Source organism: Pteropus medius, unplaced genomic scaffold (assembly GCF_902729225.1).
Source record: "Pteropus medius unplaced genomic scaffold, Ma_sr-lr_union100, whole genome shotgun sequence".
Taxonomy (NCBI): Eukaryota; Metazoa; Chordata; class Mammalia; order Chiroptera; family Pteropodidae; genus Pteropus; species Pteropus medius.
In genome coordinates, this window is record NW_024342475.1 from 3,557,182 (window position 1) to 3,572,116 (window position 14,935).

General features: G+C 47.3%; 1 protein-coding gene across 2 annotated transcripts in view; it reads left to right on the forward strand.

The window, feature by feature from the left end:
* Nucleotides 1-515: 515 nt before the first annotated feature.
* IRS2 (insulin receptor substrate 2) overlaps nucleotides 516-14,935 on the forward strand; it is a 28,520-nt gene continuing 14,100 nt past the window's right edge. The window contains exon 1 of one of the 2 annotated variants that reach the window (XM_039866285.1): nucleotides 516-5,032. In XM_039866285.1, coding sequence (XP_039722219.1) covers nucleotides 1,015-5,032 — 4,018 coding nt within the window. In that variant the 5' untranslated portion in view covers nucleotides 516-1,014. The remainder of the gene's footprint in view (nucleotides 5,033-14,935) is intronic. The other variant, XM_039866284.1, reaches the window with a different exon arrangement.

The window sequence follows — 14,935 nt, forward strand, 5'->3', positions numbered from 1 at the left end:
CAGCCTGCGTCCTAGATCGACGCCGACCCCCGACCCCTGTGGTGCTCTCTCTCCCCCCACCCCTGATCCCATCCCGAGCGGAAGCTCCGAGCACAATTAATTGAGAGAAAGGCGGGAGGGAAGGGGCCTCCGGCCCCCGCCCCTTCTGCGCGCCCCTTTTCCCGCCCTGGGTGGCATCTCCTTCGCCGGCATCCACAACAAGCCTCTGATTAATGAGGCTAGGGCCGGCCTCCACCCCACCCCACCCCACCCCACCCCACCCCGGCCCCAGCCTCGGCCTCCGCGGGAGGGGGAGGGGACGGCGGGAAACGCAGCCCCGGGAGAAAGGTGGGCGGGGCGGGGGTGCGCGACCCGCCCCCCCACTCCCCACTCCCATTGGTCATGTGCGCCGTCCGTCGGGGGGTGCGGCGCCAATGCAGGCGGCGGGGCGGGGCGGCCGCGCCGTGTGTGCCTGCGTAACGCCGAGTCACATGTTGTTTTGCTCTTCTTAGTTCAGTCACTCGGTGCGCGATGTGTTACTCACTGTGCGGCGGGGACCGCGACGAGCCTAGGTCGCGGTTGGCGGCGGCAGCAGCAGCAGCCCGGGTGGCGGTGCGGACCCCGAGTGCCCAGGCGCACCCCGGCACCCCAGAACTCTGTGCGGCGGCGGGACCGGTGCGGTCGCGAGAGCCCTAGGCTCAGGCCCGCGGCTCCCGGACCCCGTCTCTCGGCCCAGCCAGCGAGTCCCCAGGCGCCGCCCGAGAGCCCGGGAGGCAGTGGCTGCGGGCAGCCGAGCCAAGGGGCTGCCACTGCCGGCGCTGGGCATCCTCTTGGGCTCCGGAGCGCGGAGGGCGCTGCGCTGCCGCGCGGTACCGGCCCCGGCGGGCCTCCCCGAATCTTCCCCACCTCCTGGGCCCAAGGGACACGGGCTCCAGCAAGCGTGCAGGGGTGGTGGGAGCCGCCCCTGCCCGCACCCCCTCCGCTCCCCGGAGTCCCTCCACTCCGGGCCGGGCGGCGCGGCCTGAAGTGCCCGCGATGGCGAGCCCGCCGCTGCAGGGGCCCCCCGGGTTGGCGGGCGGCGACGGCCCCAACCTCAACAACAACAACAACAACAACAACCACAGCGTGCGCAAGTGCGGCTACCTGCGCAAGCAGAAGCACGGCCACAAGCGCTTCTTCGTGCTGCGCGGCCCCGGCGCGGTTGGCGACGAGGCAACTGCCACAGCGGGCGGGGGTCCGGCGCCGCAGCCGCCGCGGCTCGAGTACTACGAGAGCGAGAAGAAGTGGCGGAGCAAGGCTGGCGCCCCGAAGCGGGTCATCTCGCTTGACTGCTGCTTGAACATCAACAAGCGCGCCGACGCCAAGCACAAGTACCTGATCGCCCTCTACACCAAGGACGAGTACTTCGCCGTGGCGGCCGAGAACGAGCAGGAGCAGGAGGGCTGGTACCGCGCACTCACCGACCTGGTCAGCGAGGGCCGCGCGGTTGCCGGCGACGCGCCCTCCTCCGCCGCCACTGCTGGGTCCTGCAGCGCCTCTTTGCCTGGCGCCCTGGGCGGCTCGGCCGGCGCTGATGACAGCTACGGGCTGGTGGCGCCCGCCACAGCCGCCTACCGCGAGGTGTGGCAGGTGAACCTGAAGCCCAAGGGCCTGGGTCAGAGCAAAAACCTGACGGGCGTGTACCGCCTTTGCCTGTCGGCGCGCACCATCGGCTTCGTGAAGCTCAACTGCGAACAGCCGTCGGTGACTCTGCAACTCATGAACATTCGCCGCTGCGGCCACTCGGACAGTTTCTTCTTCATCGAGGTTGGCCGCTCAGCTGTCACCGGCCCCGGCGAGCTGTGGATGCAGGCCGACGACTCGGTGGTGGCGCAGAACATCCATGAGACCATCCTAGAGGCCATGAAGGCGCTCAAGGAGCTCTTTGAGTTCCGGCCGCGCAGCAAGAGCCAGTCGTCGGGATCATCAGCCACGCACCCCATTAGCGTCCCCGGCGCGCGCCGTCACCACCACCTGGTCAACCTGCCCCCCAGCCAGACGGGCTTGGTGCGGCGCTCGCGCACCGACAGCCTGGCTGCCACCCCGCCAGCCGCCAAATGTAGCTCCTGCCGGGTGCGCACGGCCAGCGAGGGCGACGGCGGCGCAGCGACGGGGACTGGAGCGGCGGGCGGCAGGCCCGTGTCGGTGGCGGGGAGCCCCCTGAGCCCGGGGCCCGTGCGCGCGCCGCTTAGTCGTTCGCATACCCTGAGCGGCGGCTGCGGCAGCCGCGCGAGCAAGGTAACGCTGACGCCGGCAGGGGGCGCCCTGCAGCACAGCCGCTCGATGTCCATGCCCGTGGCTCACTCGCCCCCTGCCGCTACCAGCCCCGGAAGCCTGTCTTCCAGCAGTGGGCACGGCTCGGGCTCCTACCCGCCGCCTCCGGGCCCGCACCCACACCTACAGCACCCCTTGCAGCACCACGCGGGCCAGCGGCCTTCCAGCGGCAGCGCCTCAGCCTCCGGCTCCCCCAGCGATCCCGGCTTTATGTCTCTGGATGAGTACGGCTCCAGCCCTGGGGACCTGAGAGCCTTCTGTAGCCACAGGAGCAACACTCCTGAGTCCATCGCCGAGACACCTCCGGCCAGGGACGGCAGCGGGAGTGAGCTGTACGGCTACATGACCATGGACAGGCCCCTGAGCCACTGTGGCCGCCCCTACCGTCGTGTCTCAGGGGACGGAGCTCAGGACTTGGACAGAGGGCTAAGGAAGAGGACTTACTCCCTGACCACACCTGCCCGGCAGCGACCGGTGCCCCAGCCCTCCTCAGCGTCCCTGGATGAATACACCCTGATGCGGGCCACCTTCTCTGGCAGCTCGGGCCGCCTCTGCCCGTCCTGCCCTGCGTCTTCTCCCAAAGTGGCCTACCACCCCTATCCTGAGGACTACGGCGACATTGAGATTGGGTCCCATAGGAGCTCCAGCAGTAACCTGGGCACGGACGATGGTTACATGCCCATGACCCCTGGCGTGGCCCTCATGGGTGGTGGCAGTGGCAGCTGCAAGAGTGATGACTACATGCCCATGAGTCCCACCAGCGTGTCTGCCCCAAAGCAGATCTTGCAGCCACGGGCTGCTGCAGCAGCCTTGCCCCCCACAGGAGCTGCAGTGCCAGCGCCGGCCTCTGTGGCCAGCAGGGCCTTTCCAGTGAACGGGGCCAGCTACAAGGCCAACTCCCCGGCCGAGAGCTCACCCGAAGACAGTGGATACATGCGCATGTGGTGTGGTTCCAAGCTGACCATGGAGAATACAGACAGCAAGCTGCTTCCCAACGGGGACTACCTCAACATGTCCCCCAGCGATGCAGGCACCTCGGAAACCCCACCAGATGACTTCTCAGCAGCCTTGCATAGCGGTGGGGAGATGCTCAGGGGCATTCCTGGCTACTGCTACAGCTCTTTGCCCCGCTCCTATAAGGCTCCTTACACCTGTAGTGGGGACAATGACCAGTACGTACTCATGAGCTCCCCGGTGGGGCGCATCCTAGAAGAGGAGAGGCCAGAGCCACAGGCCAGCGCAGGGACCACGCAGTCGGCCAGCGTCTTCGTGGCTGGGATGGGTGGGGGCAGCCACACCCAGCTTCCTCACTCCGTAGTGCCTTCGCCTGGGAGGCTGAGTGGCAGCGGCTGTGGCCACCCAGAGGGTTTCCTGAACCAACGCTGTCGGGCAGTGCGACCCACGCGCCTGTCCCTGGAGGGGCTTCAGACCCTACCCAGGATGCACGAGTATCCTCTGCCGCCGGAACCCAAGAGCCCGGGCGAATACATCAACATTGACTTTAGCGAAACCGGAGCGCGCTTGTCACCGCCTGCCCCTCCGCTGCTGGCTTCCGCTGCCTCGTCCTCCTCGCTGCTGTCTGCCAGCAGCCCAGCCTCATCCCTGGGCTCTGGTACTCCGGGCACAAGCAGCGACAGCCGGCAGCGCTCCCCGCTCTCCGACTACATGAACCTCGATTTCAGTTCGCCCAAGTCACCCAAACCGAGTACCCAGAGCGGGGACCCGGTGGGGTCCTTGGATGCCCTCCTGTCTCCTGAGGCCTCCTCCCAGTACCCGCCACTGCCTCCTCGCCCTGCTGCCCCCTCCTCCTCCTTGCAGCCGCAGCCGCCTCCCCCACCTCCCCCAGGGGAGCTGTACCGCCTGCCTCCAGCATCCACATCCCAGGGCCCCAGCGCTGCCTCCTCTTCGTCCTCGGAGACTGGGGACAATGGTGACTACACCGAGATGGCCTTTGGCGTAGCTGCCACCCCGCCACAACCCATCGTGGCCCCCCCGAAGCCGGAAGGTGCCCGTGTGACCAGCCCCACGTCCGGCCTGAAGAGGCTGAGTCTCATGGATCAGGTGTCTGGAGTGGAGGCCTTTTTGCAGGCTGGCCAGCCCCCAGACCCACACCGGGGGGCCAAGGTCATCCGGGCAGACCCGCAGGGGGGCCGCCGCCGCCACAGTTCCGAGACCTTTTCCTCGACCACCACTGTGACCCCCGTGTCCCCATCCTTCGCCCACAACCCGAAGCGCCACAACTCGGCCTCCGTGGAAAACGTCTCTCTCAGGAAAAACAGCGAAGGAGGTGGCAGTGGCATCCTTGGTGGGGGCGACGAACCTTCCTCTTCCCCCCACCAGTTGCAACCACCCCTCCCCCAGCAGGCACGGCCATGGACACCGAATCAGCCTGGGGGTCTGGTTGGCTGCCCTGGGAGCAGTGGCTCTCCTATGCGCAGGGAGACCTCTGCCGGCTTCCAGAATGGCCTCAACTACATCGCCATCGATGTGAGAGATGAGCCAGGGCTGTTGTCTCCCCAGCAACAACACCCGCATTCGCAGCAACATCCACATTCGCAGTCAGGCGACAAGAGCACTTGGGGCCGGACCCGTAGCCTCGGGGGTCTCATCAGCGCTGTGGGGGCCAACAGCACCGGTGGAGTGTGTGGGGGGCCCGGCCCTGGCGCCCTACCCTCAGCCAACACCTATGCCAGCATTGACTTCTTGTCCCATCACCTGAAGGAGGCCACCATTGTGAAAGGTGAGGCCCTTCGACCTCATGGCGGGTGGGAGGAAGGGTGGGAAAGTGGATGCGTGTCTGTGGGTTCATTTCTCTTCTCTTCTTTGGTACCTTGACCTAAATGCCAAAATATTGGCTCAACCTTTTTGTTTTATTTTACTTTTGGCTCCCATGTCCTCCATTTCCCCCAAAGATCTTGCCAAGAGCAGCCAAGTCATCTTGAGACTACGATTTTTTTTTTTTTGGTCCTAACCACTTTCTTCTTTCCGACAGCTCTTCTTTTCCCATCTGTTAACACTGGATATGCTCCCCAGGTCAGCCACCCCAAAGAAGTGGCAAACGCTCTCTTTTTGATATGAGCGATGGAAAGTTTTGCTAGGAAGGGCCCTGAACTTATAACTGTTCCCAGGCTGCAGCTTTCACCTTTCCCTTTGTTTTCCTGGAGCCAGGCCCCAGTTGATTCTTGCTGAGCCTCAAATTTTATAAAAACAGGCCCGAAAGTCGCTTAGGAAATGAGCATCCATTTTGGTGGCTGCTAAAGGGAACAGTTAACCATTTGTAGTTTACACATAAACTGTAGGAGCTGTTCCATCCGACATTCTTTTTCTCCTAAGGGGCTGAAATAGTAACATTGCTTAAATACAGCTTAAAAGCAATGGTTCTCAAACGTGAGTGTAGCTAAGAGTCACCTAGAGATTCTGCTGAAACCTGGATGGCTGGGCTTTGTAAAGAGATTCTGATGCAGTAGGTCTGGGCTGTGGCCCAGAATGTGCATTTCTAAGAAGTCTCGAGGTTGTGCTCATGCTGCTGGTTGGGGAACCCTGAGAACCTTGTCCCAGGTTAGACGTACTGAGGAGGTTTGAGAAATTACCTATTGGGCCTCACCCCAGACACACTGAAGTAAAGCATCTTATGGGCAGAGCCCAGGCACGAGCATTTTTCAGTTGCCCAGGAGATGTTAACGTGCAGCCAGGATTTAGAATCAGTGCTTTAGAGAAAACGAAAGACAACAACACGGGGCTTTTCAAGAACAATTGGATAGGATGGTGCCCTGTATTGTTCTTCACATTCTCATCAAATGTCCATGAGAAGAGACAGACTGCTTGCTTTGCAGCTGGCACTGCATTCTGACTATCTCAAACTCTGAATGATGAGGGGAGAGAGAGGCTTAAAGGGGGGGGGGGGCAAGGGATGTTCAAGAGAATTTCTTCTTTAATTTTGTAGCCGTTTCTGTGTATGGTTGCTAATAAGATATAGAAGCTCTGTGGGAACCACAGAACCACATAGTAGTGGATAGTGTTACGTGGGTGCTCGCCTAAGGTCAACAGTCTGCCGGGGTTACAAAGTGATGATCAGGGTGGCTTGGGGATCCATATGCCTTTTGCTCTTAAAGTAAACAGACCAGTTTAATGCTGTCTAAATGTAGCATATGTTTGATAACGTTCATGGGATTGAAAATTATAGCTGTAGGGTAAATACCGTTTTTTATGTAATAGAGGAAAAGCTATTTATGTTTTTATTAAAACCATAGAATAGGAGCTGAAAAGAATCAGAATTATCAGGAATGGGGTACTTCAGCATCTAATTAAATCAACTGGAAGTTGTCAGAATGTGTCCCATAAACGATGACTCTCAGCTGAAGGTCACTTTGCTTGAAGTTACAGTAAGCACTACAGGTACGTCTGAAACATTGCTAGCATGTCAGGGAGTTGAGGGTTAGTCGTTGTCCAAGACACAGACCATATAAACATACCAGCACAACTAAAATTGAATGGGGAAAAAATATGTACACACACAAATTCATTTGGTATGCTCAAATAGGTATATGCTGTAGAGAACATGAAAGTACATTTTGCTGAAATCTGATTCTAATCAGAAAAACAGTCTGAGAACATAACACCTTTTACAGCTTTTGGTGGAGTAGGCAGTAAAAACCTGGACTGGATTCAGGAGGGCCCCAGGAGTGGGTTCTTGCAGTAACAGGAGAAGTGAGCTGGGATTTGTGCCTACAGGCCTAAAAGGATTCAAGGCCTTTCTGATAACATAGATACATTCAGAAACGTGATTCATGTATGATATAATGCCTTTTTCAGCCTAGGGAAAATTTTAAACTGTAAGAGAGAAGTTTAGTTAGAGACCCGATTTAGCTTGTTTTGCTTAAGATATCCCACCAGTATAAAATTCCTTTCAACCTATAGGATTCAGGATTCTGAAATCAAAACAGCAGTTTGTATGTTTCATGGTGGCTGAACGAAGATGAGGCATCGTTTTTGGTTGCTATTTTTCCAAAGTCTGTGTGGGCATGATGGCAAACACTTTTAAGAAGGAAAAGGGTTCTTTTTAAGCAAAATAGATAACTGCAGTTGACCAATAGTGCCAAACCACATTTTTAGAAAAGCACTACATGCTAAATGGGTTTCTAGTAAACTCATGTGAACGCAGAGAATAACAGTAGACTAGGAAAGACAAGGGTGTCATCTTAATTAATGTAGAAGCTAAACTGTGGTCCGTGAAGCTCTAAAGGGAATATTTCGAAACTCAGAATGAACATCCACTTTTATTTAACTCACATATGCCCATAAACATTTGTTTGGGGTATTATAAATAAAAAGTTCACTGTAAGTAAATGTCCTTTGAGAAAATGATTTCTAGTAGGAAGACTTGCAAAGCATTTCTTTGAAGATGAAATAGAAAAAGAACTTCCTGGGTCATTGCATGCACTGCCCTGGCTCTGAGAAGTGGCATATGTTTCTGTATCAAGCTTCTCGGGTTCTGCATGGAAGAACTTCATTGGTTATGCTGAAGCAGAATAATTTGGGGTCACTTGGGTAGTGTCTGATATTTGCATAAGTAGTGACAAAGACTAAGGTTCAGCAGTGTTTGATGGTTGTTTACAAGAGAATTGGTAATGAGAGTGGGGTTTCAGCACTCTCTAAAGCCAATTGTTAGTACACCTTAGGGTGTGTGTGTGTGTGTGTGTGTGTGTGTGTGTGTGTGTGTGTGTGTGTGTGTGTGTGTGTGTGTGTGTGTGTAAGCCCAGAGTAAATAAATAAAAATTTAACTCTAAATTATGCCTCATTTGGAAGTTCGGGAAGATTACTTACAGTGTGTTTTGTGTGTGTATATAGAAAAAGTCTAACCAATCTGTTAGCGTGTTATTGTTGGGGAACGAGAAGTATGTTACTGAATTTACTATGCTTTAAAATGCTTTTTAAAGTTAACTTTATATGTTTTTGTGTTATGAATATAGATTGGCACATAGCATAAAATATGCTATTTTAGTATTTTTTAGTGGAGTTTTTATTCTAAAATAGTTTTTTTTTATCTGTGTACAAGCAGATTAGATAAGAATGGCCACTGAAAGCATCTGTATTTAAGTTATGTTTGATAAAAGGACTATTCATATCCTATGGTAAAAGAATTGTGGAATAAGAGAAATGTTTCCACAGAAACAATACAGTCATGATTTATGTTTAAAAATACTGCCTGTTGAAGTCTTAAAGCAAAGAACTCGAACATTTTTAGAGCTCCAGTGAGATTGCTTGATAAACCAGTCCCCTTTATTTTTTCTGTTGTGCCTGCTTTTCTGCTGTAGGTGGCTAGCTCTTGTCATAATAAGATAATAATGTACACTGCTCCTACCCTATTCCCAGGAAAAGACAACTGAGGTGCTAACGAAAACACACAGAGGCTTTCATGAATGAAAGTCACATGACTTGTTCTATTTCCTTTATTGAAAGAGAAACCTTAACAAAAATAGTACTTCGCAGAAGGAAGCATAGTATGTGGAACACTAAACCTGGAATCAGGAAACCAGGTTTCTAGTTGCTGAGCTTAATGAGTCATTGTGTGACTAGAGGGAAGCCATTTAATCCCACTTTCTCACTTTCTCTATCTGTAAAATGGGGCAATTATAAGCTTCTTCCTTCTGTGCCCCTGGGAGGTCCAGGAAATAGTAAACTAGAGAGTTGTAAAGCTCTTCTAAAGGAACGTGCTAATAAATCCAGTGACACTATTGATACTTATTACCTTGAAGCCATGAACATATACATGAAGACACTTTTATGAATGGACGTTCTTTAAAAAAAAAAAAGACTCATAGTCGTCTGAAAATGGAGCTACTACCTTATTAAGAAATGTGTGCCTTTTCTGTTTGATTGCTAGTTCCACTCCAGTCTCCATTGTTTTTCCTTTATTTAACTTGAGATTTTTTTCATAGATAATTATCAATTGTAACAAGTAGTGTTTTTAAATTACATAGTAAAATAACAATTAAGGAAAATAACATCCCAATCCTGAAACTATGCTTTTGATTACCTTTTATGATTTGTTTATACATTAAGAGATATCGTCAAGATGAAAATGTGTAATTAGAATATACATTTATTTAAATTGACAGTGTTGTCTCGATGCGGGATGCATTAAAAGAAAAACAGAACCCTTAAACTTTCAGTAATTGAATCATCCATTGTTCGACCTTGTAGTTTCACTCTTTGTGGTTGGTTTAATTAGGGTGGTCACCCTGCGCTGTTTTGTTATGTTTGGTTGTCAGACATGGTAGGAAAACCTAGTTTTTTATTCTTTTGTTCTTCCACAGGCCCACTCCCCTAAAAAAGGATTTTAAATAGATAATTAATGTTTTATATTCTTTAGAACTATTAGTATTAAAATGGATGTCTTTTTCTGGAAGAAGAGAACTTGCAGAAATTTTAATAACACCATGGGTATAATGGGTTTTCTGTTAAGGTTCTCACTAATTCATTTTCTTTAGAAGCATAGTTCCAAGAACTAGTTAACTTTTGGTTATCAGATTTGGCAAGTGGAGAGGTTTTTTTGTTTTGTTTTTTTGGGTAGCATAGAATCAAGTGTTCCCATTTCACCTCAGAAACTTAAGGGAACATGCAACTTTACTCTTTTATGTGCATTGCCAAGTAGAGTGGGGGGAACACTCAGGGAAGCCAAGCACTGTGCCCTGCTCTAAAGCCAGCTCTTCAGTGAGGCCACTATAATGGGTGAATTCTTTGTAGGCTTTACTACAGACATGAGCAGAATGCATGTTTCTGTACAAGGTGGGCAAGGCATTTTCATTTTGGCATTTTAATAAATGAAAAAAATTTCTGAACCTCCATAATTATCGGTTCATGCTATTTATCAGGTGGCAGGTTTTGTGAAAACAGTGCTATCAGAATTAAAATGAAGATGCTTTCTGTGTTAATTTTATTAATTTGAATGTGTTCTTCAAGATTGCAGTGGTTATTTCGAATCAAGGTAGATTATTGTAGACAGAATTCAGTAGTAGATTTTTTTGAAAAAACTGGTAAAATCATCACTCAAGACAGGAAATGCTGAGGTTGATAATTGCTACTGATTATTCGATTTCTTTCTAGATAGCTACAGAGACATATTAACTGTGCACTTAAATAAAAGGCACAGAAGTTTGACTAGAGAGATTTGCTTTGTGGGTGCGAGTAATGCTAGATACTTCTCTGCATTGTATTAGAATTGAATTCATTGAATTCTGTTGAAGTAGAATTTAGTTACAACAAATGATAACATAGTCAACTTAAGGATTCTGATTTATTTTCTATCGGACTAGCAAAATATTAAATTTGCAGAAAGTCACTTTCACATGCCAAGAGACTTTATAAAACTTGATTAGGCAAATGTACCTTCAAACTTGGCCCAGTTTTCTTATTCTGTATGCAGTCTTTATGCACACAGACAGGATTTATAAAATATTCCTTAGTTATTGTGCCATTAGTGAAATTTGGACTATTTGGTCGAATACTGTCATATCTATATATACCTTAAAGATAAATGATCACATGCATAGCACTTTCTAAATACCGGGTATTTTAGTATTAATTTTAAAGAGTATTAGATTTTCTAGAAATAAATATTTTAAGGTAGTGTGTGTGTGTGTGTGTGTGTGTGTGTGTGTATCCTATAACATCTAAGCCAGCCTTGCTCCAAGAGGCTTGATGTATATTTTTTCATAATTGAAACTCAAATACTGAATAATGATGTGTTCTTTAATAATTATGGTCTCACTGTCACTTCAGTCTATCCATATGGTATTGGTAAAAATACTTTAGTGAATCGTTATGATGTAGTATTAATTTTCAGTTTTTTCAATGTGTAAAAATAGATATTTTGATGGGGTTCATTGTATTATGTGGTTTTAATAGTTACCTTGAAATCCATCTATTTATCTTAAGAGTGACTTATGCTTTGCATAGCATTAATGCATAATTTTAATATTTATGAATGTGACATAGTGCTTTTTCTGTGCAAATTTGGTAGTGACATAGTGCCTTCTCCATCGTGCAAATTTAAAAGTAGTTACTTAAATAAGTTTACCTTTTGCCTGCACATTATAAGTGTAACTAACAAACAACCCCAAAGCTTGATAGGCAATGAATGATTTTGAAAGAACGGTACTGAAGTTGGAGATGATAAAAATATAACCATTATTCTGATCAATATTGAAAGATAATTGCAAGCCCCTCTCCCCTTTGGATCAAAAGAATTGTTTAAAATTCAAAAGGTGTTTTTTCTTCACTTTATAGTGTCGGGACATTTTCATACATACAATATCATGAAATACTCCAAAAACCCTGTGATAGGCAAGGCCACCTGAATCCCCATTTTTTGGAACAAGGAACCTGCACCTTAGAGAGGCCCAGTGACTTGCCCAGGATTCCTGGTCCAAAAAGAGTAGTGTTGGGCTGAACCATAAGGAGATGCCATTTTACCAGCATTTACCTATGGTTCCACCTGGTATCATCCTCTCATCTCCAGCCAATGTTCTTTATATTATATCACATTGTCTCCAAGTCATACCAATTGTGTCTCCTTTGGAAGCTCATATACAATAGTTACATTAAGATTTTATTGTAGACTCCACCTCAGGCAACTTTCAAGTTAACCTTTTGGTTTTTATTTCACTTGGGTGATAGTTACTGAATTTCTCTTTTCTTCCATAAATTATTTATTTAGAGTAAAAGGGGCACAGTTAGTTAGGAAGACTGGACACTGAAGGAAAGCCCATAATTTTTTTAAACAAGTTTTTATACCTGCCAGTTTGAAAGGCTCAGGAGTTGTTATTACTTTCAAGGCTCTCATTTTGTCAGTGAAGTTTAGGATTGAATCGAGTTGTTGGTTGGTCACGTTTTGGGGGTTTCCAGTCTCACTTCCTGGACTTCTAGTGGTCTTCCCCTGTTTTTGTTTTAGGAAAGCAAACTATATACTTTACTTGATAACATACCTCCTCACCACCACCTCCAATACCTTAAAACTCTTTCTACATTATGTGGTGAAAATCAGAAAAAAAGATAAGGTCATTTTGAGGGAAAAGAATTGGGAATCATTGGTATAATGTGACTTATTTTAAGGTTATTTAAAACAGAGCCCAAGGGAGGTCAGGCATCTTTTCCAAGGTCACTGATTTAATTAGTTGGTAGAGCTGTTTGTAAATATTATCAAGAAAGAATAGAGAATGCTCTGTCTCTGTGGGTCTTTTGTGTACTGATGAATAACTTTCTCCCAGAATATGGCCTGTTTTCTCTAGAACAGTTTAGTATTTGGAGAAGTATTTTTACTTTGGAACACGTTAGTAAATTGCTTCATGCATAGACCAGGTATGCTAATGAACAGAAATAAAGAGTACAGAGGCACATAAATAAGGAGCTTGTACATCTGGAAATAAGTCTCAGCACGATGTGGGCAGTGTTGCTGATGAAGCAGAAGAGTGAGGGTTTGGTAAACATTCAAGGTCATGTGCTTACTTAGAAAAAAATTAAGAAGAAAAAGAAGAAAGGAAATTCTTGGGATAATTCAGATAGAAAGGCCCTTATTTGGGAAAATGTAATTCCTTCCTCTTTGTAGATTAGTTCACCCTGGAACACTGATCTGGTACCTCAGGGGTCAACCTTTGTTTCAGTCACTGCTTGAGGTGTCTTCAAGGTACATTTTATTCTATAAGTGGAGTATCATATACTTCTAATTATGAATAAGTCCGAAGAAATGAGTCGTTAACCTATTTAATAAGTTTATTTGAAAACTAACCAATTTAGAGTTTGCCCGAAGAATGATGCGTAACTAATCAGTTGTGTCTAGGTGGTAATCTTCTGGGGAGTGGATTATTTCACCAGTGCCCTTCTTGTTTTTAAGATCCTTTTTTTTTTTTTTTCTGAGAAAAACATTTAACTGAATTTTTATATTGAAGAAAAATGTTTTTTCAGAAGATGCTATCTTTCTACTGATGTGACTATAACCCCACGTTCATAAGAATAAAGAAGATGTAAGCAAGCCTAAAAATGCATGAGCTATCCATATTTTTCAAAAATGTGATTGAGAATCTATGGACTTGTGCTTGTGTGGGTGACTCAGGGTTTTGTTTACATTAGCTGTCATTCTCTGCAGCATCCTAGGAGAGAGTACTTCCTTCCTAGCAGATGGCAGCCTCAGGGCCATGCGCCTGCCATTATAAGTGATGTGCAGGAGTAATCTACCCAGCATCTTTGTTGACATCAGGCACGGGATTGGAGACTGTCTGCCGCACAAGATAAACAAAATAGGGGAAGGCCTTTTCTTCCTATCAGGGATTAATGGAGTGATGAAACTGCTTTTCAGATTAAGAAGAAAGCAAAATTCAGACTACTCTGTCTTATAGCATTGGGTCTGTTGATCACTTAACAAGTTAGATAGAAAAGCTGACCGAGTAAAGATTCTGATGTGCTGTATAGGGAGTCTTTATAAATAAACCCAGCAGGCTTTCCCCTGGGTGAAGTTTGAATCCCTTCTATGAAATCTCGGACCTGGGAATTGAGCACTGGCTGCATTGCCCAGTGCTGGTGGTAGGAAGTCATTGAAAATAGGCACTGAAGTCAGTGACCATCTGATACATGAGATTCTCAGTCTATTATAGAGGCCACCCCCAAACCTATCATGTGATTTACACCATCCAGGCCACTTCCCTGCCAGAGCCCAGCTCATGTCCATGTGGGCCTCTCACTTCCCTTTCCCTGCTCAGGGCTTCAAGAGCTTGTTGGTAGTTGCATGAATTGGGGGAAAATTATGAGGTAGGGGGAGAAGTTTGGAAATAGGCCAGGATGTTCTTACTAAATTTAAAAATGATGCAAATAATACTTTAGGACCTCCAGACTATAAGCAGGATTAAACATGGCATGGATTAGAATGTGATGAGCAGCTTGATTTTGTTTGAAGATCAGAAATGGAGGTACTAGCACTGTAGTATGCTGTGGGTATAGCCGAGCTGCTGAGCTTCTAAAACAGAAATCTCTGGAAAGGAAGATTTTAATGATTAGTTTCTTAACACCACAGCCTGGATACATTAAAAAAAAAAAAAATACTAAAGTGATTTGTGGCGATGTTACACTTTATTTTATTTTTATATGATAGTTGGTATTTTTTAATTGTTTTCCAGCATAAAAGTGACCTAAAATAACAGTTTTCGTATGCAAATGAAACAGAATACTAATCTATAAGCTACTCGTATGCTCTTCCAGTTAACATATATCAAATAAGTTTGGTGAAGCTTCTACAAAGAACTTTTGTTACTGCGCCAAGTAGACTTCTAATAAATGTACAGTTCAGCTGAAAATATTCAGGTGTGCTTTAGCAAAACTATATTAGTTGTGAAACTGAAAAGTCTGTATTTTTTTTTTTCCTTCTTAGGGATATTATAAATCCAGGAGTGTAAATTTATTGGATAGTGAGTTTCGGAAAAATATCTTGAACTGGTTGAGTAAACAAACAAACAGAAAAACTAAAACCAATAATGAACGGTGTGGAAATACTAGATATCAAAGCCTGACAAACTTATAAATATAAACATTAATGAATTTTTAAACAGTCTTTAGATTTTATTTATTTTGGCAAATATTTTAAATAAGCATTTTC